Source organism: Carcharodon carcharias, chromosome 18, assembly GCF_017639515.1.
Source record: "Carcharodon carcharias isolate sCarCar2 chromosome 18, sCarCar2.pri, whole genome shotgun sequence".
NCBI classification, from domain to species: Eukaryota; Metazoa; Chordata; class Chondrichthyes; order Lamniformes; family Lamnidae; genus Carcharodon; species Carcharodon carcharias.
The window spans coordinates 11594189-11621879 of NC_054484.1; the positions used below are offsets into that span (position 1 = coordinate 11594189).

The following is a 27691-nucleotide window of genomic DNA, read 5'->3' on the forward strand; positions in this document are numbered from 1 at the left end:
GGTGTGAGAGAGAGGGTGAGAGAGATAGAGAGAGGGTGAGAGAGATAGAGAGAGGGTGAGAGAGATAGAGAGAGGGTGAGAGAGATAGAGAGAGGGTGAGAGAGATAGAGAGAGGGTGAGAGTGATAGAGAGGCTGAGAGAGGGTGAGAGAGATAGAGAGAGGGTGGAGAGTGATAGAGAGGCTGAGAGAGGGTGAGAGAGATGGAAGAGAGGGTGAGAGGGATGGAGAGAGGGTGAGAGGGATGGAGAGAGGGTGAGAGGGATGGAGAGAGGGTGAGAGGGATGGAGAGAGGGTGAGAGTGATAGAGAGGCTGAGAGAGGGTGAGAGAGATGGAGAGAGGGTGAGAGGGATGGAGAGAGGGTGAGAGGGATGGAGAGAGGGGTGAGAGGGATGGAGAGAGGTGTGAGAGGGATGGAGAGAGGGTGAGAGGGATGGAGAGAGGGTGAGAGGGATGGAGAGAGGGTGAGAGGGATGGAGAGAGGGTGGAGAGATAGAGAGAGGGTGAGAGAGATGGAGAGAGGGTGAGGAGTGATGGAGAGAGGGTGAGAGTGATGGAGAGAAGGTGAGAGAGATGGAGAGAGGGTGAGAGAGATGGAGAGAGGGTGGAGAGAGATGGAGAGAGGGTGAGAGAGATGGAGAGAGGGTGAGAGAGATGGAGAGAGGGTGAGAGAGATGGAGAGAGGGTGAGAGAGAGGAGAGTGGGTGAGAGAGATGGAGGGAGGGTGAGAGAGATGGAGAGAGGGTGAGAGAGATGGAGAGAGGGTGAGAGAGATGGAGAGAGGGTGAGAGAGATGGAGAGAGGGTGAGAGAGATGGAGAGAGGGTGAGAGAGATGGAGAGAGGTTGAGAGAGATGGAGAGAGGGTGAGAGAGATGGAGAGAGGGTGAGAGAGATGGAGAGAGGGTGAGAGAGATGGAGAGAGGGTGAGAGAGATGGAGAGAGGGTGAGAGAGATGGAGAGAGGGTGAGAGAGATGGAGAGAGGGTGAGAGAGATGGAGAGAGGGTGAGAGAGATGGAGAGAGGGTGAGAGAGATGGAGAGAGGGTGAGAGAGATGGAGAGAGAGATGGAGAGAGAGATGGAGAGAGAGATTGAGAGAGAGATGAGAGAGAGATAGAGAGAGAGATAGAGAGAAGGTGAGATAGAGAGAGGGTGAGATAGAGAGAGGGTGAGATAGAGTGGTGGGGTGAGAGAGGGTGGGGTGAGAGAGGGTGGGGTGAGAGAGGGTGGGTGAGAGAGGGTGGGCGTGAGAGAGGGAGGGGTGAGAGAGGGAGGGGTGAGAGAGAGGGTGAGAGAGAGGGTGAGAGAGAGGGTGAGAGAGAGGGTGAGAGAGAGGGTGAGAGAGAGGGTGAGAGAGAGGGTGAGAGAGAGGGTGAGAGAGAGGGTAAGAGAGAGGGTAAGAGAGAGGGTAAGAGAGAGGGTAAGAGAGAGGGTCAGAGAGATAAAGAGAGGGTGGTGAGAGAGATAGAGAGAGGGTGAGAGTGATAGAGAGGCTGATGAGAGGGTGAGAGAGATAGAGAGAGGGTGAGAGTGATAGAGAGGCTGAGAGAGGGTGAGAGAGATAGAGAGGGGTGAGAGTGATAGAGAGGCTGAGAGAGGGTGAGAGAGATGGAGAAGAGGGTGAGAGGGATGGAGAGAGGGTGAGAGGGATGGAGAGAGGGTGAGAGAGATGGAGAGAGGGTGAGAGAGATGGAGAGAGGGTGAGAGAGATGGAGAGAGGGTGAGAGAGATGGAGAGAGGGTGAGAGGGATGGAGAGAGGGTGAGAGGGATGGAGAGAGGGTGAGAGGGATGGAGAGAGGGTGAGAGGGATGGAGAGAGGGTGAGAGGGATGGAGAGAGGGTGAGAGAGATGGAGAGAGGGTGAGAGAGATGGAGAGGAGGTGAGAGAGATGGAGAGAGGGTGAGAGAGATGGAGAGAGGGTGAGAGAGATGGAGAGAGGGTGAGAGAGATGGAGAGAGGGTGAGAGAGATGGAGAGAGGGTGAGAGTGATGGAGAGAGGGTGAGAGAGATGGAGAGAGAGGGAAAGAGAGGGAGAGAGAGGGAGAGAGAGGGAGAGAGATGGAGAGAGATGGAGAGAGGTGGAGAGAGGTGGAGAGAGGTGGAGAGAGGTGGAGAGAGGTGGAGAGAGGTGGAGAGAGGGTGAGAGAGGTGGAGAGAGGGTGAGAGAGATGGAGAGAGGTGAGAGAGATGGAGAGAGGGTGAGAGAGATGGAGAGAGGTGAGAGAGATGGAGAGAGGGTGAGAGAGATGGAGAGAGGGTGAGAGAGATGGAGAGAGGGTGAGAGAGATGGAGAGAGGGTGAGAGAGATGGAGGAGGGTTGAGAGAGATGGAAGAGAGGGTGAGAGAGATGGAGAGAGGGTGAGAGAGATGGAGAGAGGGTGAGAGAGATGGAGAGAGGGTGAGAGAGATGGAGAGGAGAGAGGGTGAGAGGATGGAGAGAGGAGTGAGAGAGATGGAGAGAGGGTGAGAGAGATGGAGAGAGGGTGAGAGAGATGGAAGAGAGGGTGAGAGAGATGGAGAGAGGGTGAGAGAGATGGAGAGAGGGTGAGAGAGATGGAGAGAGGGTGAGAGAGATGGAGAGAGGGTGAGAGAGATGGAGAGAGGGTGAGAGAGATGGAGAGAGGGTGAGAGAGATGGAGAGAGGTTGAGAGAGATGGAGAGAGGGTGAGAGAGATGGAAGAGAGGGTGAGAGAGATGGAGAGAGGGTGAGAGAGATGGAGAGAGGGTGAGAGAGATGGAGAGAGGGTGAGAGAGATGGAGAGAGGGTGAGAGAGATGGAGAGAGGGTGAGAGAGATGGAGAGAGGGTGAGAGAGATGGAGAGAGGGTGAGAGAGATGGAGAGAGGGTGAGAGAGATGGAGAGAGGGTGAGAGAGATGGAGAGAGGGTGAGAGAGATGGAGAGAGGGTGAGAGAGATGGAGAGAGGGTGAGAGAGATGGAGAGAGGGTGAGAGAGATGGAGAGAGGGTGAGAGAGATGGAGAGAGGGTGAGAGAGATGAGAGAGGGTGAGAGAGATGGAGAGAGGGTGAGAGAGATGGAGAGAGAGATTGAGAGAGAGATTGAGAGAGAGATTGAGAGAGAGATTGAGAGAGAGATTGAGAGAGATAGAGAGAGGGTGAGATAGAGAGAGGGTGAGATAGAGAGAGGGTGATATAGAGAGAGGGTGAGATAGAGAGAGGGTGAGATAGAGAGAGGGTGAGATAGAGAGAGGGTGAGATAGAGAGAGGGTGAGATAGAGAGAGGGTGAGATAGAGAGAGGTGAGATAGAGAGGGTGGGGTGAGAGAGGGTGGGGTGAGAGAGGGTGGGGTGAGAGAGGTAGGGGTGAGAGAGGGTGGGGTGAGAGAGGGTGGGTGAGAGAGGGTGGGGTGAGAGTGGGTGGGGTGAGAGTGGGGTGGGGTGAGAGAGGGTGGGGGTGAGAGAGGGGTGGGGTGAGAGAGGGTGGGGTGAGAGAGGGTGGGGTGAGAGAGGGTGGGGTGAGAGAGGGTGGGGTGTGACGAGGGTGGGGTGAGAGAGGGTGGGGTGAGATGGGGTGGGTGAGAGAGGGTGGGGTGAGAGAGGGTGGGGTGAGAGAGGGTGGGGTGAGAGAGGGTGGGGTGAGAGAGTGGGTGGGGTGAGAGAGGGTGGGGTGAGAGAGAGGGTGAGAGAGAGGGTGAGAGAGAGGGTGAGAGAGAGGGTGAGAGAGTGGGTGAGAGAGTGGGTGAGAGAGTGGGTGAGAGAAGAGGTGGGTGAGAGTGATAGTGAGAGAGTGGAGTGAGAGAGTGGGTGAGAGAGTGGGTGAGAGAGTGGGTGAGAGAGTGGGTGAGAGAGTGGGTGAGAGAGTGGGTGAGAGAGTGGGTGAGAGAGACAGTGAGAGAGACAGTGAGAGAGACAGTGAGAGAGACAGTGAGAGAGACAGTGAGAGAGACAGTGAGAGAGACAGAGAGAGAGACAGAGAGAGAGACAGAGAGAGAGACAGAGAGAGATGGTGAGAGAGAGATAGAGAGAGAGGGTGAGAGAGATAGTGAGAGAGGGTGAGAGAGATAGTGAGAGAGGGTGAGAGAGATAGAGAGAGGGCGAGAGAGATAGAGAGAGGGTGAGACTGATAGAGAGAGGGTGAGACTGATACAGAGGGTGAGAGCGATAGAGAGGGTGAGAGCGATAGAGAGGGTGAGAGCGATAGAGAGGGTGAGAGCGATAGAGAGGGTGAGAGCGATAGAGAGGGTGAGAGCGATAGAGAGGGTGAGAGCGATAGAGAGGGTGAGAGCGATAGAGAGGGTTGAGAGCGATAGAGAGGGTGAGAGCGATAGAGAGAGTGGGTGAGAGAGATAGAGAGAGAGAGGGATGAGGAGAGATAGAGAGAGAGAGGGTGAGAGAGTTAGAGAGAGAGAAAGTTAGAGAGAGAGATGGTGAGAGAGATAGTGAGAATGGGTAAGTAGAGAGAGTGTGAGAGAGAGAGAGAGGGTGAGAGAGATAGAGAGAGAGAGCGTGAGAGAGATAGAGAGAGAGAGAGCGTGAGAGAGATAGAGAGAGAGAGGGTGAGAGAGATAGTGAGAATGGGTAAGAGTGATAGAGAGAGGGTGAGAGAGATAGTGAGAATGGGTAAGTGTGATAGAGAGAGGGTGAGAGAGATAGAGGGTGAGAGAGATAGAGGGTGAGAGAGATAGAGGGTGAGAGAGATAGAGGGTGAGAGAGATAGAGGGGGTGAGAGAGGGTGAGAGAGGGTGAGAGAGGGTGAGAGAGGGTGAGAGAGGGTGAGAGAGGGTGAGAGAGATGGAGGGAGGGAGAGAGAGATGGAGATGGTTGAGAGAGAGAGATGGAGATGGGTGAGAGAGATGGAGATGGGTGAGAGAGATGGAGATGGGTGAGAGAGATGGAGATGGGTGAGAGAGATGGAGAGAGGGCGAGAGAGATGGGAGAGAGGGCGAGAGAGATGGAGAGAGGGCGAGAGATGGAGAGATGGCGGAGGAGAGAGAGATGGAGAGAGGGAGAGAGATGGAGAGAGGGCGAGAGAGATGATGAGAGAGGGCGAGAGATATGGAGAGGTGGGCGAGGAGATGGAGAGAGGTCGAGAGATATGGAGAGAGGGCGAGAGAGATGGAGAGAGGGCGAGAGAGAGGAGAGATATGGAGAGAGTTCGAGAGAGCAGAGAGATGGAGAGAGGGTGAGAGAGATGGAGAGAGAGGGCGAGAGAGATGGAGAGAGGGCGAGAGAGATGGAGGAGAGAGGGCGAGAGAGAGATGGAGAGAGGGCGAGAGAGATGGAGAGAGGGAGAGAGAGATGGAGAGAGGGTGAGAGAGATGGAGAGAGGGTGAGAGAGATGGAGAGAGGGTGAGAGAGATGGAGAGAGGGTGAGAGAGATGGAGAGAGGGTGAGAGAGATGGAGAGAGGGTGAGAGAGATGGAGAGAGGGTTGAGAGCGATGGAGAGAGGGTGAGAGAGATGGAGAGAGGGTGAGAGAGATGGAGAGAGGGTGAGAGAGATGGAGAGAGGGTGAGAGAGATGGAGAGAGGGTGAGAGAGATGAAGAGAGGGTGAGAGAGATGGAGAGAGGGTGAGAGAGATGGAGAGAGGGTGAGAGAGATGGAGAGAGGGTGAGAGAGATGGAGAGGGTGAGAGAGATGGAGAGGGTGAGAGAGGATGGAGAGGGTGAGAGAGATGGAGAGGGTGAGAGAGATGGATAGAGGGTGAGAGAGATGGAGATGGGTGAGAGAGATGGAGAGGGTGAGAGAGATGGAGAGGGTGAGAGAGATGGAGAGAGACATGAGAGAGAGATTGAGAGAGATAGTGAGAGAGATAGATAGTGAGAGAGAGAGAGAGAGGGGGAAGAGAGAGATAGAGGGGGAAGAGAGATAGAGGGGGGAAGAGAGAGATAGAGGGGGGAAGAGAGAGATAGAGGGGGGAAGAGAGAGATAGAGGGGGAGGAGTGAGAGAGAGGGTGAGAGTGATAGAGAGGCTGAGACGAGGGTGAGAGAGATGGAGAGAAGGGTGAGGGATGGAGACGAGGGTGAGAGGGATTGAGAAGAGGGGTGAGAGAGATGGAGAGAGGGTGAGAGAGATGGAGAGAGGGTGAGAGAGACTGGAGAGAGGGTGAGAGAGAATGGAGAGAGGGTGAGAGAGATGGAGAGAGGGTGAGAGAGATGGAGAGAGGGTGAGAGAGATGGAGAGAGGTGAGGAGAAGATGGAGAGAGGGGTGAGAGAGATGGAGAGAGGGTGAGAGAGATGGAGAGAGGGTGGAGAGAGATGGAGAGAGGGTGAGAGAGATGGAGAGAGGGTGAGAGAGATGGAGAGAGGGTGAGAGAGATGGAGAGAGGGTGAGAGGAGATGGAGAGAGGGTGAGCGAGATGGAGAGAGGGGAGAGAGATGGAGAGAGGGTGAGAGAGATGGAGTGAGGAGAGAGAGATGGAGAGAGGGTGAGAGAGATGGAGAGAGGGTGAGAGAGATGGAGAGAGGGTGAGAGAGATGGAGAGAGGGTGAGAGAGATGGAGAGAGGGTGAGAGAGATGGAGAGAGGGTGAGAGAGATGAGAGAGGGTGAGAGGATGGATAGAGGGGTGAGAGAGGGAGAGAGAGATGGAGAGGGGGGGAGAGAGATAGGAGAGAGAGGTGTGAGAGAGATGGTGAGAGGGTGAGAGAGCTGGAGAGAGAGATGGAGAGAGAGATAGAGAGAGTGAGGGAGATAGAGATAGAGAGATAGTGAGGGAGATAGAGAGAGAGATAGAGAGTAGGTGAGTTAGAGAGTGGGTGAGATAGGAAGGGGTGAGATGAGGGTGGGAGTTGAGAGAGGGTGGGTGGAGAGAGGGTGGGTGTGAGAGAGGGTGTGTGAGTGGAGAGAGAGGGTGGGTGTGGTGAGAGAGAGGGTGTGGTGAGAGAGCGGGGGGGGTGAGAGAGGGTGGGGGTGAGGAGGAGTGGGGTGGTGAGAGAGGGTGGGTGTGAGAGGGGTGAGAGAGAGGGTGAGGAGAGAGGGTGAGAGAGAGCGGGTGAGAGAGGGGGTGAGAGAGAGCAGGTGAGAGAGAGGGGTAAGAGAGAGGGTGTGAGAGAGGGTAAGAGAGAGGGTTGGAGAGAGGGTTTGAGAGATAAAGAGAGGGTGAGAGAGATAGAGAGAGGGTGAGAGTGATAGAGAGGCTGAGAGAGGGTGAGAGGATGAGAGATAGAGAGAGGGTGAGAGTGGAGAGAGGTGAGAGAGGGTGAGAGAGATGGAGAGAGGGTGAGAGGGATGGAGAGAGGGTGAGAGGGATGGAGAGAGGGGTGAGAGGGATGGAGAGAGGGTGAGAGGGATGGAGAGAGGGTGAGAGGGATGGAGAGAGGGTGAGAGGGATGGAGAGAGGGTAAGAGAGATAAAGAGAGGGTGAGAGAGATAGAGAGAGGGTGAGAGTGATAGAGAGGCTGAGAGAGGGTGAGAGAGATAGAGAGAGGGTGAGAGTGATAGAGAGGCTGAGAGAGGGTGAGAGAGATGGAGAGAGGGTGAGAGGGATGGAGAGAGGGTGAGAGGGATGGAGAGAGGGTGAGAGAGATAGAGAGAGGGTGAGAGAGATAGAGAGAGGGTGAGAGAGATAGAGAGAGGGTGAGAGAGATGGAGAGAGGGTGAGAGAGATGGAGAGAGGGTGAGAGGATGGAGAGAGGGTGAGAGGGATGGAGAGAGGGGTAGAGAGGGATGGAGAGAGGGTGAGAGGGATGGAGAGAGGGTGAGAGGGATGGAGAGAGGGGTGAGAGGATGGAGAGAGGGTGAGAGGGATGGAGAGAGGGTGAGAGAGATGGAGAGAGGGTGAGAGAGATGGAGAGAGGGTGAGAGAGATGGGAGAGAGGGTGAGAGAGATGGAGAGAGGGTGAGAGAGATGGAGAGAGGGTGAGAGAGATGGAGAGAGGGTGAGAGAGATGGAGAGAGGGTGAGAGTGATGGAGAGAGGGTGAGAGAGATGGAGAGAGGGTGAGAGAGATGGAGAGAGGGTGAGAGAGATGGAGAGAGGGTGAGAGAGATGGAGAGAGGGTGAGAGAGATGGAGAGAGGGTGAGAGAGATGGAGAGAGGGTGAGAGAGATGGAGAGAGGGTGAGAGAGATGGAGAGAGGGTGAGAGAGATGGAGAGAGGGTGAGAGAGATGGAGAGAGGGTGAGAGAGATGGAGAGAGAGATGGAGAGAGAGATGGAGAGAGAGATGGAGAGAGAGATTGAGAGAGAGATTGAGAGAGAGATAGAGAGAGAGATAGAGAGAAGGTGAGATAGAGAGAGGGTGAGATAGAGAGAGGGTGAGATAGAGAGAGGGTGAGATAGAGGGTGGGGTGAGAGAGGGTGGGGTGAGAGAGGGTGGGGTGAGAGAGGGTGGGGTGAGAGAGGGTGGGGTGAGAGAGGGTGGGGTGAGAGAGGGTGGGGTGAGAGAGGGTGAGAGAGAGGGTGAGAGAGAGGGTGAGAGAGAGGGTGAGAGAGAGGGTGAGAGAGAGGGTGAGAGAGAGGGTAAGAGAGAGGGTAAGAGAGAGGGTAAGAGAGAGGGTAAGAGAGAGGGTAAGAGAGAGGGTCAGAGAGATAAAGAGAGGGTGAGAGAGATAGAGAGAGGGTGAGAGTGATAGAGAGGCTGAGAGAGGGTGAGAGAGATGGAGAGAGGGTGAGAGGGATGGAGAGAGGGTGAGAGGGATGGAGAGAGGGTGAGAGAGATGGAGAGAGGGTGAGAGAGATGGAGAGAGGGTGAGAGAGATGGAGAGAGGGTGAGAGAGATGGAGAGAGGGTGAGAGGGATGGAGAGAGGGTGAGAGGGATGGAGAGAGGGTGAGAGGATGGAGAGAGGGTGTGAGCGGGATGGAGAGAGAGTGAGAGGGATTAAGAGAGGGTGAGAGGGATAAAAAGAGGGTGAGAGGGAGAGAAAGGGTGAGGGGATGGAGAGAGGGGGAGAGAGATGGAGAGAGGGTGAGAGAGATGGAGAGAGGGTGAGAGAGATGGAGAGAGGGTGAGAGAGATGGAGAGAGGGTGAGAGAGATGGAGAGAGGGTGAGAGAGATGGAGAGAGGGTGAGAGAGATGAGAGAGGGTGAGAGAGATGGAGAGAGGGTGAGAGTGATGGAGAGAGGGTGAGAGAGATGGAGAGAGGGTGAGAGAGATGGAGAGAGGGTGAGAGAGATGGAGAGAGGGTGAGAGAGATGGAGAGAGGGTGAGAGAGATGGAGAGAGGGTGAGAGAGTGGAGAGAGGGTGAGAGAGATGGAGAGAGGGTGAGAGAGATGGAGAGAGGGTGAGAGAGATGGAGAGAGGGTGAGAGAGATGGAGAGAGGGTGAGAGAGATGGAGAGAGGGTGAGAGAGATGGAGAGAGGGTGAGAAAGATGGAGAGAGGGTGAGAGAGATGGAGAGAGGGTGAGAGAGATGGAGAGAGGGTGAGAGAGATGGAGAGAGGGTGAGAGAGATGGAGAGAGGGTGAGAGAGATGGAGAGAGGGTGAGAGAGATGGAGAGAGGGTGAGAGAGATGGAGAGAGGGTGAGAGAGATGGAGAGAGGGTGAGAGAGATGGAGAGAGGGTGAGAGAGATGGAGAGAGGGTGAGAGAGATGGAGAGAGGGTGAGAGAGATGGAGAGAGGGTGAGAGAGATGGAGAGAGGGTGAGAGAGATGGAGAGAGGGTGAGAGAGATGGAGAGAGGGTGAGAGAGATGGAGAGAGGGTGAGAGAGATGGAGAGAGGGTGAGAGAGATGGAGAGAGGGTGAGAGAGATGGAGAGAGGGTGAGAGAGATGGAGAGAGGGTGAGAGAGATGGAGAGAGGGTGAGAGAGATGGAGAGAGGGTGAGAGAGATGGAGAGAGGGTGAGAGAGATGGAGAGAGGGTGAGAGAGATGGAGAGAGGGTGAGAGAGATGGAGAGAGGGTGAGAGAGATGGAGAGAGGGTGAGAGAGATGGAGAGAGGGTGAGAGAGATGGAGAGAGGGTGAGAGAGATGGAGAGAGGGTGAGAGAGATGGAGAGAGGGTGAGAGAGATGGAGAGAGGGTGAGGAGAGATGGAGAGAGGGTGAGAGAGATGGAGAGAGGGTGAGAGAGATGGAGAGAGGGTGAGAGAGATGGAGAGAGGGTGAGAGAGATGGAGAGAGGGTGAGAGAGATGGAGAGAGGGTGAGAGAGATGGAGAGAGGGTGAGAGAGATGGAGAGAGGGTGAGAGAGATGGAGAGAGAGATTGAGAGAGATAGTGAGAGAGAGATTGAGAGAGATAGAGAGAAGGTGAGATAGAGAGAAGGTGAGATAGAGAGAGGGTGAGATAGAGAGAGGGTGAGATAGAGAGAGGGTGAGATAGAGAGAGGGTGAGATAGAGAGAGGGTGAGATAGAGAGAGGGTGAGATAGAGAGAGGGTGAGATAGAGAGAGGGTGAGATAGAGAGAGGGTGAGGTAGAGAGAGGGTGAGGTAGAGAGAGGGTGAGAGAGGGTGGGGTGAGAGAGGGTGGGGTGAGAGAGGGTGGGGTGAGAGAGGGTGGGGTGAGAGAGTGGGCGAGAGAGAGGGCGAGAGAGAGGGCGAGAGAGAGGGCGAGAGAGAGGGCGAGAGAGAGGGCGAGAGAGAGGGCGAGAGAGAGGGCGAGAGAGAGGGGCGGAGAGAGGTAGAGGAGAGGGTGAGAGAGGGTGGGGTGAGAGAGGGTGGGGTGAGAGAGGGTGGGGTGAGAGAGGGTGGGGTGAGAGAGTGGGTGAGAGAGAGGGCGCGAGAGAGGGGGAGAGAGAGGGCGGAAGAGGGGGAGAGAGAGGGCGGAAGAGGGGGAGAGAGAGGGCGGAAGAGGGGGAGAGAGAGGGCGGAAGAGAGGGGGAGAGAGAGGGCGAGAGAGAGGGCGAGAGAGAGGGCGAGAGAGAGGGCGAGAGAGAGGGCGAGAGAGAGGGCGAGAGAGAGGGCGAGAGAGAGGGCGAGAGAGAGGGCGAGAGAGAGGGCGAGAGAGAGGGTGAGAGAGTGGGTGAGAGAGATAGTGAGAGAGTGGGTGAGAGAGTGGGTGAGAGAGTGGGTGAGAGAGTGGGTGAGAGAGTGGGTGAGAGAGTGGGTGAGAGAGTGGGTGAGAGAGTGGGTGAGAGAGTGGGTGAGAGAGTGGGTGAGAGAGTGGGTGAGAGAGTGGGTGAGAGAGTGGGTGAGAGAGTGGGTGAGAGAGTGGGTGAGAGAGTGGGTGAGAGAGAGGGTGAGAGAGTGAGAGAGAGTGAGAGAGATGGAGAGAGGGTGAGAGAGATGGAGAGAGGGTGAGAGAGATGGAGAGAGGGTGAGAGAGATGGAGAGAGGGTGAGAGAGATGGAGAGAGGGTGAGAGAGATGGAGAGAGGGTGAGAGAGATGGAGAGAGGGTGAGAGAGATGGAGAGAGGGTGAGAGAGATGGAGAGAGGGTGAGAGAGATGGAGAGAGGGTGAGAGAGATGGAGAGAGGGTGAGAGAGATGGAGAGAGGGTGAGAGAGATGGAGAGAGGGTGAGAGAGATGGAGAGAGGGTGAGAGAGATGGAGAGAGGGTGAGAGAGATGGAGAGAGGGTGAGAGAGATGGAGAGAGGGTGAGAGAGATGGAGAGAGGGTGAGAGAGATGGAGGGAGGGTGAGAGAGATGGAGAGAGGGTGAGAGAGATGGAGAGAGGGTGAGAGAGATGGAGAGGGTGAGAGAGATGGAGAGAGACATTGAGAGAGAGATTGAGAGAGATAGTGAGAGAGAGAGATAGTGAGAGAGATAGATAGTGAGAGAGATAGATAGTGAGAGAGAGAGATAGAGGGAGAGAGAGATAGAGGGAGAGAGAGATAGAGGGAGAGAGAGATAGAGGGAGAGAGAGATAGAGGGAGAAAGAGATAGAGGGAGAGAGAGATAGAGGGAGAAAGAGATAGAGGGAGAAAGAGATAGAGGGAGAGAGAGATAGAGGGAGAGAGAGATAGAGGGAGAGAGAGATAGAGGGAGAGAGAGATAGAGGGCGAGGGTGAGAGAGAGGGTGAGAGAGAGGGTGAGAGAGAGGGTGAGAGAGAGGGTGAGAGAGAGGGTGAGAGAGAGGGTGAGAGAGAGGGTGAGAGAGAGGGTGAGAGAGAGGGCGAGAGAGAGGGCGAGAGAGAGGGCGAGAGAGAGGGCGAGAGAGAGGGCGAGAGAGAGGGCGAGAGAGAGGGCGAGAGAGAGGGCGAGAGAGAGGGCGAGAGAGATGGAGAGAGAGATGGAGAGAGGGTGAGAGAGATGGAGAGAGGGTGAGAGAGATGGAGAGAGGGTGAGAGAGATGGAGAGAGGGTGAGAGAGATGGAGAGAGGGTGAGAGAGATGGAGAGAGGGTGAGAGAGATGGAGAGAGGGTGAGAGAGATGGAGAGAGGGTGAGAGAGATGGAGGGAGGGTGAGAGAGATGGAGAGAGGGTGAGAGAGATGGAGAGGGTGAGAGAGATGGAGAGGGTGAGAGAGATTGAGAGAGAGATTGAGAGAGATAGTGAGAGAGATAGATAGTGAGAGAGATAGATAGTGAGAGAGATAGATAGTGAGAGAGATAGATAGTGAGAGAGATAGATAGTGAGAGAGAGAGATAGTGAGAGAGAGAGATAGAGGGAGAGAGAGATAGAGGGAGAGAGAGATAGAGGGAGAGAGAGATAGAGGGAGAGAGAGATAGAGGGAGAGAGAGATAGAGGGCGAGGGTGAGAGAGAGGGTGAGAGAGAGGGTGAGAGAGAGGGTGAGAGAGAGGGTGAGAGAGAGGGTGAGAGAGAGGGTGAGAGAGAGGGTGAGAGAGAGGGTGAGAGAGAGGGTGAGAGAGAGGGTGAGAGTGATAGAGAGAGGGTGAGAGAGAGGGTGAGAGAGAGGGAGAGAGAGAGGGCGAGAGAGATGGAGAGAGGGTGAGAGAGATGGAGAGAGGGTGAGAGAGATGGAGAGAGGGTGAGAGAGATGGAGAGAGGGTGAGAGAGATGGAGAGAGGGTGAGAGAGATGGAGAGAGGGTGAGAGAGATGGAGAGAGGGTGAGAGAGATGGAGAGAGGGTGAGAGAGATGGAGAGAGGGTGAGAGAGATGGGAGAGAGGGTGAGAGAGATGGAGAGAGGGTGAGAGAGATGGGGAGAGGGTGAGAGAGATGGAGAGAGGGTGAGAGAGATGGAGAGAGGGTGAGAGAGATGGAGAGAGGGTGAGAGAGATGGAGAGAGGGTGAGAGAGATGGAGAGAGGGTGAGAGAGATGGAGAGAGGGTGAGAGAGATGGAGAGAGGGTGAGAGAGATGGAGAGAGGGTGAGAGAGATGGAGAGAGGGTGAGAGAGATGGAGAGAGGGTGAGAGAGATGGAGAGAGGGTGAGAGAGATGGAGGGAGGGTGAGAGAGATGGAGGGAGGGTGAGAGAGATGGAGAGAGGGTGAGAGAGATGGAGAGGGTGAGAGAGATGGAGAGAGACATTGAGAGAGAGATTGAGAGAGATAGTGAGAGAGAGAGATAGTGAGAGAGATAGATAGTGAGAGAGATAGATAGAGGGAGAGAGAGATAGAGGGAGAGAGAGATAGAGGGAGAGAGAGATAGAGGGAGAGAGAGATAGAGGGCGAGGGTGAGAGAGATGGTGAGAGAGAGGGTGAGAGAGAGGGAGAGAGAGAGAGGGAGAGAGAGATAGAGGGAGAGAGAGATAGAGGGAGAGGGTGAGAGAGAGGGTGAGAGAGAGGGTGAGAGAGAGGGTGAGAGAGAGGGTGAGAGAGAGGGCGAGAGAGAGGGCTGAGAGAGAGGGCGAGAGAGAGGGCGAGAGAGAGGAGAGAGGCGAGAGAGAGGAGAGAGAGGGCGAGAGAGAGGGCGAGAGAGAGGGAGAGAGGGAGAGAGCGATGAGAGAGGGAGAGAGAGATGGAGAGAGGGTGAGAGAGATGGAGAGAGGGTGAGAGAGATGGAGAGAGGGTGAGAGAGATGGAGAGAGGGTGAGAGAGATGGAGAGAGGGTGAGAGAGATGGAGAGAGGGTGAGAGAGATGGAGGGAGGGTGAGAGAGATGGAGAGAGGGTGAGAGAGATGGAGAGGGTGAGAGAGATGGAGAGGGTGAGAGAGATGGAGAGAGACATTGAGAGAGAGATTGAGAGAGATAGTGAGAGAGATAGATAGTGAGAGAGATAGATAGTGAGAGAGATAGATAGTGAGAGAGATAGATAGTGAGAGAGAGAGATAGTGAGAGAGAGAGATAGTGAGAGAGAGAGATAGTGAGAGAGAGAGATAGTGAGAGAGAGAGATAGAGGGAGAGAGAGATAGAGGGAGAGAGAGATAGAGGGAGAGAGAGATAGAGGGAGAGAGAGATAGAGGGCGAGGGTGAGAGAGAGGGTGAGAGAGAGGGTGAGAGAGAGGGTGAGAGAGAGGGTGAGAGAGAGGGTGAGAGAGAGGGTGAGAGAGAGGGTGAGAGAGAGGGTGAGAGAGAGGGTGAGAGTGATAGAGAGAGGGTGAGAGAGAGGGTGAGAGAGAGGGTGAGAGAGAGGGAGAGAGAGAGGGCGAGAGAGATGGAGAGAGGGTGAGAGAGATGGAGAGAATGGGTAAGAGAGATAGAGAGAGGGTGAGAGAGATAGTGAGAATGGGTAAGAGTGATAGAGAGAGGGTGAGAGAGATAGAGGGTGAGAGTGATAGAGAGGGTGAGAGAGGGTGAGAGAGATGGAGAGAGGGTGAGAGAGATGGAGAGAGGGTGAGAGAGATGGAGAGAGGGTGAGAGAGATGGAGAGAGGGTGAGAGAGATGGAGAGAGGGTGAGAGAGATGGAGAGAGGGTGAGAGAGATGGAGAGAGGGTGAGAGAGATGGAGAGAGGGTGAGAGAGATGGAGAGAGGGTGAGAGAGATGGAGAGAGGGTGAGAGAGATGGAGAGAGGGTGAGAGAGATGGAGAGAGGGTGAGAGAGATGGAGAGAGGGTGAGAGAGATGGAGAGAGGGTGAGAGAGATGGAGAGAGGGTGAGAGAGATGGAGAGAGGGTGAGAGAGATGGAGAGAGGGTGAGAGAGATGGAGAGAGGGTGAGAGAGATGGAGAGAGGATGAGAGAGATGGAGAGAGGGTGAGAGAGATAGAGAGAGGGTGAGAGAGATAGAGAGAGGGTGAGAGAGATAGAGAGAGGGTGAGAGAGATAGAGAGAGGGTGAGAGAGATAGAGAGAGTGTGAGAGAAATAGAGAGAGTGTGAGAGAGATGGAGAGAGATGGAGAGAGGGTGAGAGAGATGGAGAGAGGGTGAGAGAGATGGAGAGAGGGTGAGAGAGATGGAGAGAGGGTGAGAGAGATGGAGAGAGGCTGAGAGAGATGGAGAGAGGCTGAGAGAGATGGAGAGAGGCTGAGAGAGATGGAGAGAGGGTGAGAGAGATGGAGAGAGAGGGTGAGAGAGATGGAGAGAGAGGGTGAGAGAGATGGAGAGGGTGAGAGAGATAGAGAGAGGGTGAGAGAGATAGAGAGAGGGTGAGAGAGATAGAGAGAGGGTGAGATAGAGAGAGGGTGAGATAGAGAGAGGGTGAGATAGAGAGAGGGTGAGATAGAGACAGGGTGAGAGATGGAGCGAGGGTGAGAGAGATGGAGAGAGAGGGTGAGAGAGATGGTGAGAGAGATAGAGAGAGGGTGATATAGAGAGAGGGTGAGAGAGATAGAGAGAAGGTGAGAGAGATAGAGAGAAGGTGAGAGAGATAGAGAGAGGGTGAGAGTGATAGAGAGGGTGAGAGTGATAGAGAGGGTGAGAGTGATAGAGAGGGTGAGAGTGATAGAGAGGGTGAGAGTGATAGAGAGGGTGAGAGTGATAGAGAGGGTGATAGAGGGTGAGAGAGGGTGAGAGAGAGATGGAGAGAGAGATGGAGAGAGAGATGGAGAGAGAGATGGAGAGAGAGATGGAGAGAGAGATGGAGAGAGAGAGGGTGAGAGAGAGGGTGAGAGAGAGGGTGAGAGAGAGGGTGAGAGAGAGGGTGAGAGAGAGGGTGAGAGAGAGGGTGAGAGAGAGGGTGAGAGGGAGGGTGAGAGGGAGGGAGGGTGAGAGAGAGGGTGAGAGAGATGGAGAGAGAGATGGAGAGAGAGATGGAGAGAGAGATGGAGAGAGAGATGGAGAGAGAGATGGAGAGAGAGATGGAGAGAGAGATGGAGAGAGGGTGAGAGAGATGGAGAGAGGGTGAGAGAGATGGAGAGATGGTGAGAGAGGGTGAGAGAGATGGAGAGAGGGTGAGATAGAGAGAGGGTGAGGGAGATAGAGAGAAGGTGAGAGAGATAGAGAGAAGGTGAGAGTGATAGAGAGAAGGTGAGAGTGATAGAGAGAAGGTGAGAGTGATAGAGAGGGTGAGAGAGGGTGAGAGAGATAGAGAGAGGGTGAGGGAGATAGAGAGAGGGTGAGGGAGATAGAGAGAGGGTGAGGGAGATGGAGAGAGGGTGAGGGAGATGGAGAGAGGGTGAGGGAGATGGAGAGAGGGTGAGGGAGATAGAGAGAGGGTGAGGGAGATAGAGAGAGGGTGAGGGAGATAGAGAGAGATAGAGAGAGAGGGTGAGAGTGATAGAGGGTGAGAGTGATAGAGGGTGAGAGTGATAGAGGGTGAGAGTGATAGAGAGGGTGAGAGAGATAGAGAGGGTGAGAGAGATAGAGAGGGTGAGAGAGATAGAGAGGGTGAGAGAGATAGAGAGGGTGAGAGAGATAGAGAGTGTGAGAGAGATAGAGAGAGAGGGTGAGAGAGATAGAGAGAGAGGGTGAGAGAGATAGAGGGTGAGAGAGATAGAGGGTGAGAGAGAGAGAGGGTGAGAGAGGGGGGCGGGAGAGAGGGGGGCGGGAGAGAGGGGAGAGAGGGGGGCGGGAGAGAGGGGGGCGGGAGAGAGGGGGGCGGGAGAGAGGGGGGCGGGAGAGAGGGGGGCGGGGAGAGAGGGGGGCGGGAGAGAGGGGGGCGGGAGAGAGGGGGGCGGGAGAGAGGGGGGCGGGAGAGAGGGGGCGGAGAGAGGGGGGCGGGAGAGAGGGGGGCGGGAGAGAGAGGGGGGCGGGAGAGAGGGGGGCGGGAGAGAGGGGGGCGGGAGAGAGGGGGGCGGGAGAGAGGGGGCGGGAGAGAGGGGGGCGGGAGAGAGGGGGGCGGGAGAGAGGGGGGCGGGAGAGAGGGGGGCGGGAGGTGAGGGGGGGCGGGAGGTGAGAGAGAGAGGGTGAGAGAGAGGAGAGAAAGAGGGAGAGTGATGGTAGAGAGAGAGAGAGAAAAAGTGCAAGAGAGAGAGAAAGACACAGAACAGGGAGGAAAAACAAACCGACTAGGATAAGATTTCACATTTGTATGCCTTGCTATGAGCACTCTACGAGTTAATTTAAATCACTACAGCTACTGAGGAGAAACAAGCTTGACATTGGACGTTTTACATTTATTCACCATAGAGACATTTTTAAACTGCCTTTTTTCACCTGAGCAGCGCATCACACCGTTCACTAAAATAATATCAGGGAAGGAGAGGAAAAAAAAGTGTGTGGTAATCTCATCTGTACTTATGTCAGTGGTTCAGCGGTATCATCCTCACCTTGGAGTCAGAATCGAGTGGGTTCAAGTCTCCACTCTATAGACACGAGCCCATGTTCTAGGCTGACTCTCCCAGTGCAGTATTGAGGGAGTGCTGCATTGTTGGAAGTGTCACCTTGAAGATGAAATGTTAACCAAAGGCCATGTCTGCCCTCTTAGGTGCATGTAAAAGACCCCAAGGTTCTATTCTGGGAAGCACTCGCCTACTTTTCCTAATGTCCTGGCCATTATTTATCCTTCAATCAACACCATTAAATAAAAATGGTCATTATCACATTGTTGTTTGTGGGAGCTTGCTGTGTGCAAATTAGCTGCTGTGTTTCCTACGACAGTGACTATATTTCAAAAAGTACTTCATTGGCTGTGAAGAGGTTTGGGATGTCCAGAGATTGTGAAAGGTGCTATATAAATGCAAATCCTTTATTTATTTCTCCAGTTTGGAGAGTGCACACAATGGTGGTAGCTGTGATTGACAGTGCTATCAATGGCACTTACTCAGCAACAACCTGTTCACTGACGCTGAGTTTGAGTTCCATAGATTCTATAAGCTCTGGAACAGTTCCTACAGATTGGAGGATAGCTAATGTAACCCCACTATTTAAAAAGGGAGGTAGAGAGAAAACAGGGAATTATAGACCAGTCAGCCTGACGTCGGTAGTAGGGAAAATTCTAGAGTCCATTATTAAAGATTTAATAGCTGAGCACATGGAAAACAGTGGCAGAATCAGACAGAGTCACCGTGGATTTACGAAAGGGAAATCACGCTTGACAAATCCACTGGAATTTTTCGAGGATGTAACTAGTAGAGTTGATGAGGGGGAGCCAGTGAATGTGGTTTATTTGGACTTTCAGAAGGCTTTCGACAAAGTCCCACAGAAGCATGTAGAATTAAAGTGCACGCGATGGGGGTTAGTGTATTGAGATGGATAGTAAACTGGTTGGCAGGCAGGAATCAAAGAGTAGGAATAAACGGGTCTTTTTCTGAATGACAGACAGTGACTAGTGGGGTGCTGCAGGGATCGGTGCTGGGATCCCAGCTATTCATAACATATATTAATGATTTAGATAAGGGAACTAAATGTAGTATCTCCAAATTTGCAACTGTCACAAAGCTGGGTAGGAGGGTGAGCTGTGAGGAGGATGCAGAGATGCCTCAGTGTGATTTGGACAAGCTGAGTGAGTGGGCAAATGCATGGCAGATGCAATATAATGTGAATAAAAGTGAGGTTATCCACTTTGGTAGCAAAAACAGGAAGGCAGATTATTATCTGAATGGCTATAAATTGAGAGAGAGGAATGTGCATCGAGGCCTGGGTGTCCTCATACACCAGACGCTGAAGGTAAGCATGCAGGTGCAGCAGGTGATAAAGAAGGCAAATGGTATGTTGGCCTTCATAGCAAGAGAATTCAAGTACAGGAGCAGGGGTGTCTTGCTGCAATTATACAGGGCCTTGATGAGACCACACCTGGAATATTGTGTGCAGTTTTGGTCTCCTTATCTGAGGAAGGATGTTATGCTATAGAAGGAGTGCAGCGAAGGTTTACCAGACTGATTCCTGGGATGGCGGGACTGACATTTGAGGAGAGAATGAGTCGGTTAGGATTATATTCGCTGGAGTTCAGAAGAATGAGGAGGGATTTCATAGAAACCTATAAAATTCTAACAGGACTAGACAGGGTAGATGCAGGAAGGATGTTCCCGATGGTGGGGGAGTCCAGAACCAGGGGTCACAGTCTGAGGATACGGGGTAGACCGATTAGGACTGAGATGAGGAGAAATTTCTTCACCCAGAGAGAGATGAGTCTGTGGAAGCCGCTACCACAGAAAGTAGTTGAGGCCAAAACAGTGTATGTTTTCAAGAAGGAGTTAGATATAGTTCTTGGGGCGAAAGGGATCAAAGGATATGGGGAGAAAGCAGGAGCAGGCTATTGAGTTGGATGATAAGCCATGAGCATAATGAATGGTGGAGCAGGCTCAAAGGGCCGAATGGCCTACTCTTGCTCCTATTTTCTATGTTCCTATGATACTTGTGGCAGTATTGTTCCACAATCCAATCGCATTTATGCAAGAGTCAAACTTTATGTGATGTGCCCTGGATACTGAGTGTCTGGGGCCTGACTGACCAGAGATGCATCGCAGATGAGCCTGATCCTGCTGTTAGTCGAAGTCTTCGCTATAGCACTCAGCAATGAACAACTGCCACCCGAGTAAGCTCCTGGACTATTGTTAAAAAAAAAAGATCTCTCCTGGAGCCCTGGCTAACACTCCTTCCTCAATCAACAAAAGGGGAAAATTAGAGGGGAACATCACAGCCCAATACTAAAAATATAGCTCTCAATCTGCCTAGGATTTTGGATGCTGAGCATTGTGTCTCAGTGCAACCTTCACTGGATGAGAGTTTACTGATGCAACTCTGCTCAATTCCCCAGCTCACTAACACAATGCCTGCTACAGTAATAATTTTAGAACATAATTCATCGCCAAGATGTGGGCTTCACTGGAAAGGTCAACAGTGATTGCTCATCCCTGGATGCCCTGTATTGACACAGTTGAGCGGCCATTTCAGAAGCAGTTAAAAACCATGTGGGATTGGAGTCACAAAGGCCAGACAGGATAAGGATGGAAGATTTTCTTGCCAGCTAAGTTTTATGTCAATCGAACAGCATCATAGTCACTTTTACTGAAGCCAGCTTTTTGCTTGCAGGTTTATCTATTCTTTTAAAACTGAATCTAAATACAAAGTTCAGGAAGTTTATCCCCCTAGATTATTAGCCCAGCGACATAGCCACTGCACTACCATACTCCTCTGAATACATATATTGTCTGGCACAGTAAGAGGTAGTCATATTCAGTGTCCAGTACAGTAACACTGACATCCCAATGAGTAACACACATCTTTTCAAGTTCAAATTAATACAAAGTTATTTTTTCTCAGAAGGCTTTGCACTGCCAACAAAAATGTCACCTCTTTAATCAACAACTGCCAGCTCTCCAAAAAATACCTCCTGCACCAAATGCTTTGGATCTTATCTCGACAAAAATACATCTAATGTTTGGTTTGTTTTCAGGAGCACAGATTGGGATTGAAGGATATTCAGGGCACAGTTAAAAATACTGTAACATCCAGTACCAAAATCACACGTCAGCATGTGCATGATGACCTTCCAGTACATGTTCAGCAATGACGCTAACTTCACTGGAACTTCTCCCCCACTCTTTCTGAAGGTGCCTTTTTAACCAGGGAGCTTCCCCCCCATCTCCACAAGGGCCCTTCAGTACGCAGCCAAGTGGTCACTAGCCTCATGTGACCCGACACCATGAGCGTCAGGAGGCCATTTGATCATGCAGGCAACACAGCTGAGCCAGATCCTGCATTAACCCAAAAGCAAAGGCAGGGTATACACATAGAATATACATAAAATGTATATCTACACAAATAAATAAATTATATGCAAAAACTACATATTTTGGATAATTATAAACACACAGCATGCACAGGAAGAGATTACATACATATCTATATATGTACATATTTATTTTATACAGAGGGAAATATCATACAGATCAATATATTTATTTCCTACAGCTAAGAATTATATATACAAGATGACAGGTTTATATCAAATAAATACAAGCAATTACTGCTCCATAAGTACAAAGTTACTATAACGATATTTAAAATAAGATGACAGGAGGTAACAAGCAGCGTTACATTTCTCTAAGTAGTGTTATTATAGGGATACATGATAGATGTCTGTATATAATGGAATATGCTGGTACATCTCTAGGAGATGCTATATTGCTCTATGTTAAGAGAGGAATATATGATGGACATATATAATGGGACATCATAGCATGATTATTCACAGGAGGCTATTCAGCTTGGCAAGGGCAATTTAGCTAGTCCCACATCTCTGCCTTTTCCCCATAGCCTTGCAATTTTTTTTTTCTCAACAGACGCTTATCCAGTTCCCTTTTGAAAACCATGATTGAATCTGCCTCCACCACACACTCAGGCAGTGCATTCCAGATCCTAACCACTTGCTGGGTAAAAAATGTTTTTCCTCCTGTCACCTCAGGTTCTTTTGTCAATTATCTTAAATCTGAGACCTCTGGTTCTCGATCTTTCCTCCAATGGGAACAGTTTTTCTCTATCTAGTCTATCCAGACACTCATGATTTTGAGCACCTCCATCAAATCTCCTCTTAGCCTTCTCTTCTCCAATTAAAACAGTCCCAGCTTCCCCAATCTATCCATGTAACTGAAGTTCCTCATTCCTGGAATCATGCTCATGAATCTTTTCTGCACACTTTCTAAAGCCTTCACATTCTTCCTAATGTGTGGTTACCAGAGATGTTAGTATATATCGAACAGATGCTGTGCTGCTCTGTAAGCAGTGTGATTATGGGGATATACAATCAACCCAAATAATGGGAGACAGGTCTATAGGCAGTGAGAATATAGAGATATATGGTCAATGTATATGATGGGAGATAGGTCTAAAGGCAGTGAGACTATAGGGGTATGTGATTAACATATATAATGGGAAATAGGTCTATAGGCTGTGAGACTGTAGGGATATATGGCCAATGTATATAATGAGAGATAGGTCTATAGGCTGTGAGACTATATGGATATATGACCAATGTATATAATGGGAGATACGTCTATAGGCGGTGAGACTTTAGGAATATATGATCAATATATATAATGGGAGATAGGTCCATTGGCTGTGAGACTATAGGGGTATGTGATTAACACAAATAATGGGAGATCGGTCTATAGGCTGTGAGACTATAGGGATATATGAACAATCTATAGGTCTATAGGCAGTGAGACTATGGGGATATAGAATCAATGTATATAACGGGAAATAGGTCTATAGGCAGTGAGACTATGGGGATATATAATCAATGTATATTTCGGGAAATAGGTCTATAGGCAGTGAGACTATGGGGATATATAATCAATGTATATTTCGGGAAATAGGTCTATAGGCAGTGAGACTATGGGGATATATAATCAATGTATATTTCGGGAAATAGGTCTATAGGCAGTGAGACTATGGGGATATATAATCAATGTATATTTCGGGAAATAGGTCTATAGGCAGTGAGACTATGGGGATATATAATCAATGTATATAACGGGAAATAGGTCTATAGGCAGCGAGACTATGGGGATATATAATCAATGTATATTTCGGGAAATAGGTCTATAGGCAGTGAGACTATGGGGATATATAATCAATGTATATTTCGGGAAATAGGTCTATAGGCAGTGAGACTATGGGGATATATAATCAATGTATATTTCGGGAAATAGGTCTATAGGCAGTGAGACTATGGGGATATATAATCAATGTATATTTCGGGAAATAGGTCTATAGGCAGTGAGACTATGGGGATATAGAATCAATGTATATAACGGGAAATAGGTCTATAGGCAGTGAGACTATGGGGATATATAATCAATGTATATTTCGGGAAATAGGTCTATAGGCAGTGAGACTATGGGGATATATAATCAATGTATATAACGGGAAATAGGTCTATAGGCAGTGAGACTATGGGGATATATGATTAATGTATATAACGGGAAATAGGTCTATAGGCAGTGAGACTATGGGGATATATGATTAATGTATATAACGGGAAATAGGTCTATAGGCAGTGAGACTATGGGGATATATAATCAATGTATATAACGGGAAATAGGTCTATAGGCAGTGAGACTATGGGGATATATGATTAATGTATATAACGGGAAATAGGTCTATAGGCAGTGAGACTATGGGGATATATAATCAATGTATATTACGGGAAATAGGTCTATAGGCAGTGAGACTATGGGGATATATAATCAATGTATATTTCGGGAAATAGGTCTATAGGCAGTGAGACTATGGGGATATATGATTAATGTATATAATGGGAGATTGTTCTGTAAGATGCCCTGTGGACACAGACTGATCCCGGAGACAGGGGACACTCACCCAGGATGGCCATCGCTCCGGCCATAGTGTGACAGCTTGTTCAGAGCGCTACGCCCGCTTTGGTCCCGCTGTGATCCCGCGTTGGTCCCAGTGGTGACCAGCTCTTATCCCGCGTTGGTCCCGCTCTGATTCCGGCACCGCCACCGAGGATCCAGAAACCGACTCTCCTCACAAAGCTGACTGTCCCTAGCGGCACCCAGGGGATGCCGGGACTTGTCGTCTTCCCCGCCTTTCCTGTTCTGCCTTTCCCATGACATCCGGGTTTTTTGGGACTACAACCCCCGGCGTGCCCCGCGAGCCCACGGCGGAGGACGCTGGGGAAGGAGAGCTGACGAGGATCCGAAGGAGGCAGGAGCAGCCCCTCCCAGGCTGCGTTACTGACACTGGCACCTACAGGTCGGAGGAGGAAGACAGCATCTAACTCAAATTCTTAATCTAGTGTTTACTAGGCATCTGGGGCACTGTATAAGTCCGCTTGTTAATTTATAACGTTTGTACTATGGCTCTTGGGGTGCAGCGGGTAGTGTCCTTTCCTCCTAAACCAGAGGTTCTGGGTTCAAGTCCTACTCTAGGACCATAGGAGATGTATTCATAGTGCAACCAAGTAGGCTGAGTATCAACTTGTAAATCCTTCCAACATGCACCTATGGCAGGTGGAAAGAGATTCCTGGTCAGCCATGTGATGGAAAAAAATTGGAGCCTCTACTGTAAAGGATTAATGGTTTTATTAATTAGATGATGTAAGCATGACATTAGAGTCAGAGACATCAGTCTGTGTCCAGGGAACAATGTACTTACCAAGAGGTCTTGGGTGTAAATAAATAGTTTTGAGAAAAACTAAATACTGACTATCAGTATTTACCAAGTCACTCCGAATTGTGAAATCTCATTGAGCCAGAAGAACTATAAACATGCGAATTAAGAGTAGGCCACTCAACCCTTGAGCCTGATCTGATTGTAACCTCAACTCTACATTTCTACCTACCCCCAATAACCTTTCAGCCCCTTGCTTACCAAGGACCTGTCTACCTCTGCCTTAAAAACATTCAAAGACACTGTTTCCACCACCACCAAATACTCACGACCCTCTGAGAGAAAAAGCTTCTCCTCATCCCTGTTTTAAAAGGGTAACCCCTTATTTTTAAACAGTAACCCATAATTCCAGGTTCTCCCACAAGGCAAAATATCCTTTCAACATCCACCCTATGAGACTCCTCAGAATCTTATATATTTCAATCAAGCTGCCTCTTATTCTTCTCAACTCCACAGATGAAGCCTAGCCTGTTCAACATTTCCTCATAAAACAACCTGCTTATTACAGGTATTAATTTAATAAAGCTTCTCTGACCTTACTCCAATGCATTTACATCTTCTTTAAATAAGGAGACCAATACTGTAAACAGTACCCAAGATGTGGTCTCACCAATGCCCTGTATAATTGAAGCATAATATCCCTACTTTTGTATTGAATTGCCCTCACAATAAACAATACCATTCTATTAACTTTCCTAATTACTTGCTGTACCTGCATACTAATCTTTTGCAATTCATGCATTAGAACACTCAGATCCCTCTGCATCTCAGAGCTCTGCGACCTCTCATCACTTAGATGGTATGCTTCTTTTTTATTCTTCCTGCCAAAATGGACAACACAAGTAAAGGGCAACAAATGAAACCATCTACCATCACTATCCATAGCTCCAGACTACAACATGTATGTAAATGTCGCTACAGCAACTTGGACTTCTTGGGGTGGCCCAGTTAGCTGGATGGCTGGTGTGGCTCAGATTGGTGCCAATAGCGCAGCGTTCAATTCCTGTTCAAGCTGGGGTGGACTCAGGGCCTACATCCTTGCCTACCCATGGTGGAGGTCTTGGTGTTGTAGTTGGACCTGCCTTTGGGTAGAGAACAGAAGAATGAGAGGACTAAACTGTGGAGTTTACACTTCATAAAGATCATAGAACCAAAGCATAGAAAGACCCCACTTGGCCCATTGTTTTTACACTGGTTGAAAAGTGAGCCACCCAGCCTAATCTCACTTTCCAGCATTTGGTCTATGGCCCTGCAGGTTGTGACACTTGACATGCATATCCAGACACCTTTTAAATTAGTTAAGGGTTTCTGCCTATAATTTGCCATCTTCATTGAGACCTCTCTGATTCTATCCTATTTATACTTTTAAATATACTCAATAACATTTGTATAGAGCCTTAATATAGTTAAACATGTGTTATGAAGCTATTAATGTATATAATATTGGAAAATATACATCTTTTAAAATAGAGGTTTAGCCTGTGGGTGCATCTTAATTGGAGTAAAGCCAGCTAGTCTAGGTGCTTTGATGTGTGCTAGTTTTGAGACATAAGAGAGGTAGAGTGCATTTGCATTTTTTGAATAGAGCATTCAAGAAGTGGAATGAAATCTGGCACCTAGTTTGCAGAGGCCATATGTTTATATTACTAATAAAATTGGTACTATGAAAGGGGTTTTATTGTTAGGAGAGGTGGAGTTCAAAGAGGCTGATGGTACAATGAGAATTTACATTCAATGAGCTGTGTTGGATATAACAGACAGCAGTTGTGTTTGTGCAGGGCAGAGGCAATGTAAGATTAAAGCATCTGTAAGCCTACAACTGTCTCCACAGGAACCAAAGTGAAAGGAACCTCATTTTGAATTTGTAAGGTGAAAATACTTTGTCTGGTGTCTGCTTAAAAATCTATGGGTTGCTGTTGCCTTTGTGGAGATTAGAAAATACTGAAGATGGTGAAAATCTCAAATAGAAAGTGGAGGTGCTGAAAATACTCAGGAAGTCCGGAAGCATCTGTGGAATGCGAAACAGAGCTAATGTTTCAGGTCAGTGACTACATCAGTATTCAGATGAAAAGTCATCAACCTAAATTGCTAACTTTGTTTCTCTCTCCATCAATGTGCCTGACCTGCTGAATATCACCAGCACTTTTTGTTTTTGCACCATTAGGATTGGTGTCTAAAACCTTGGTCAAAACTGTTTTAAGAAGCATCTTAAAAGGAGGAGATGGAGGTGGTGACACGGACAGGTTCAGGGAGGGAATTCCAGGCTTAGAGCCTGGGTAGCTGAAGGCACAGCCACCATTGGTGCAGTGGCTAAAATCGGGAATGCTCGAGAGAGCAGAATTGGAGGAGGGCAGAGATTTTAGAGGCTTTTAAGGCTGGAGGAGGTTACAGAGATAGGGAGAGGGAAGCCATGGAAGGATACGGACATTCAAAGCAAGGATGGCATTTATTGCATGCCCTTAGTTCCCTGAGAAGGTGATACTGGCCTTGAACTGTTGCAGTCCCGTGTAATAGAGGTACTCCCACAGCGCTGTTAGGGAGGGAGCTCCAGGATTTGATGCAGTCACAATGATGCAATGGCAGCTATATTTCCAAGCCAGGACAGGGGGAAACTGGAGGTGGTGGTGCCCTAATTGGTCGAGGTTGCAGGTTTGGGATGTGCTACAGTGCCTCTTGTGGATGGTACACTGTGCGACAACAGTGCAGCAGTGGTGGAGGGAGTGAATGTTTGAGGTATCAACTTGGCAATCTCGTGGCCTACATGCCCTTGGATAGTTTTCATCCTTAAATGTATACTTAAATATAAATAAGGGCCTTTGCCATTTCTGTACATAACTCCTGGGTGTTACAGTGGGACAGGGGCCAACCTTAAACTGAAATAAATGAAGCAAGAGTGGTTCACATGGAGAAGGAAGACATTCTGAGTTTTGCCTGACAGCCTCCGGGCCGGGGAAGCTATTGGAGTAATTTTGACCCCAACCGCATGAGAGATTCTCATTTCTCATAAGCATAAGAACATTAAAAAAGGAACAGGTGTAGGCCATAGGGCCTCTTGAACCTGCCCTGCAATTCATTCAGATCATGGCTGATATTCTGCATGAACTTTATTTTCCCATTCTATCCATAGATTCCTAGATTTTTAGTGTTCATAAATTCCTTCTTTTCCCATTGTAATGGAAAAACATAGGTAACCGTCAATTACAAAGGGATCTTAATGACCTCAGAATGTCCCAAATGTTTTACAACCAATGAAATACTGCTCTTGTAGCCACAGTATGTAAATGGCTGACCCCATTCAGTTTCTGGTAAGCCCCAGAATGTTGATAGTGGAGATCCAGTGATGGTAATGCCATTGAATGTCAAGGGGCGATGGTTGGATTCTCTCTTGCTGGAGATGGTCATTGCTTGGCACTTGTGTGACACGGATATAACTTGCCATTTATTAGCCAAAGCCTGAATATTGTCTACGTCTTACTACTTATGGACATGGACTGCGTCAATATCTGAGGAGTCGTGAATGGTGCTGAACATTGTGCAATCATCAGCGAACATCC

General features: G+C 50.2%; 1 protein-coding gene across 1 annotated transcript in view; it reads right to left on the bottom strand.

The window, feature by feature from the left end:
* Positions 1 to 23518, bottom strand: part of hspa13 (heat shock protein 70 family, member 13) — a 70019-nt gene extending 46501 nt beyond the window's left edge. Inside the window, exon 1 of the mRNA XM_041211869.1 lies at positions 23325 to 23518. Coding sequence (XP_041067803.1) covers positions 23325 to 23349 — 25 coding nt within the window. The 5' untranslated portion in view covers positions 23350 to 23518. The remainder of the gene's footprint in view (positions 1 to 23324) is intronic.
* Positions 23519 to 27691: the final 4173 nt, after the last annotated feature.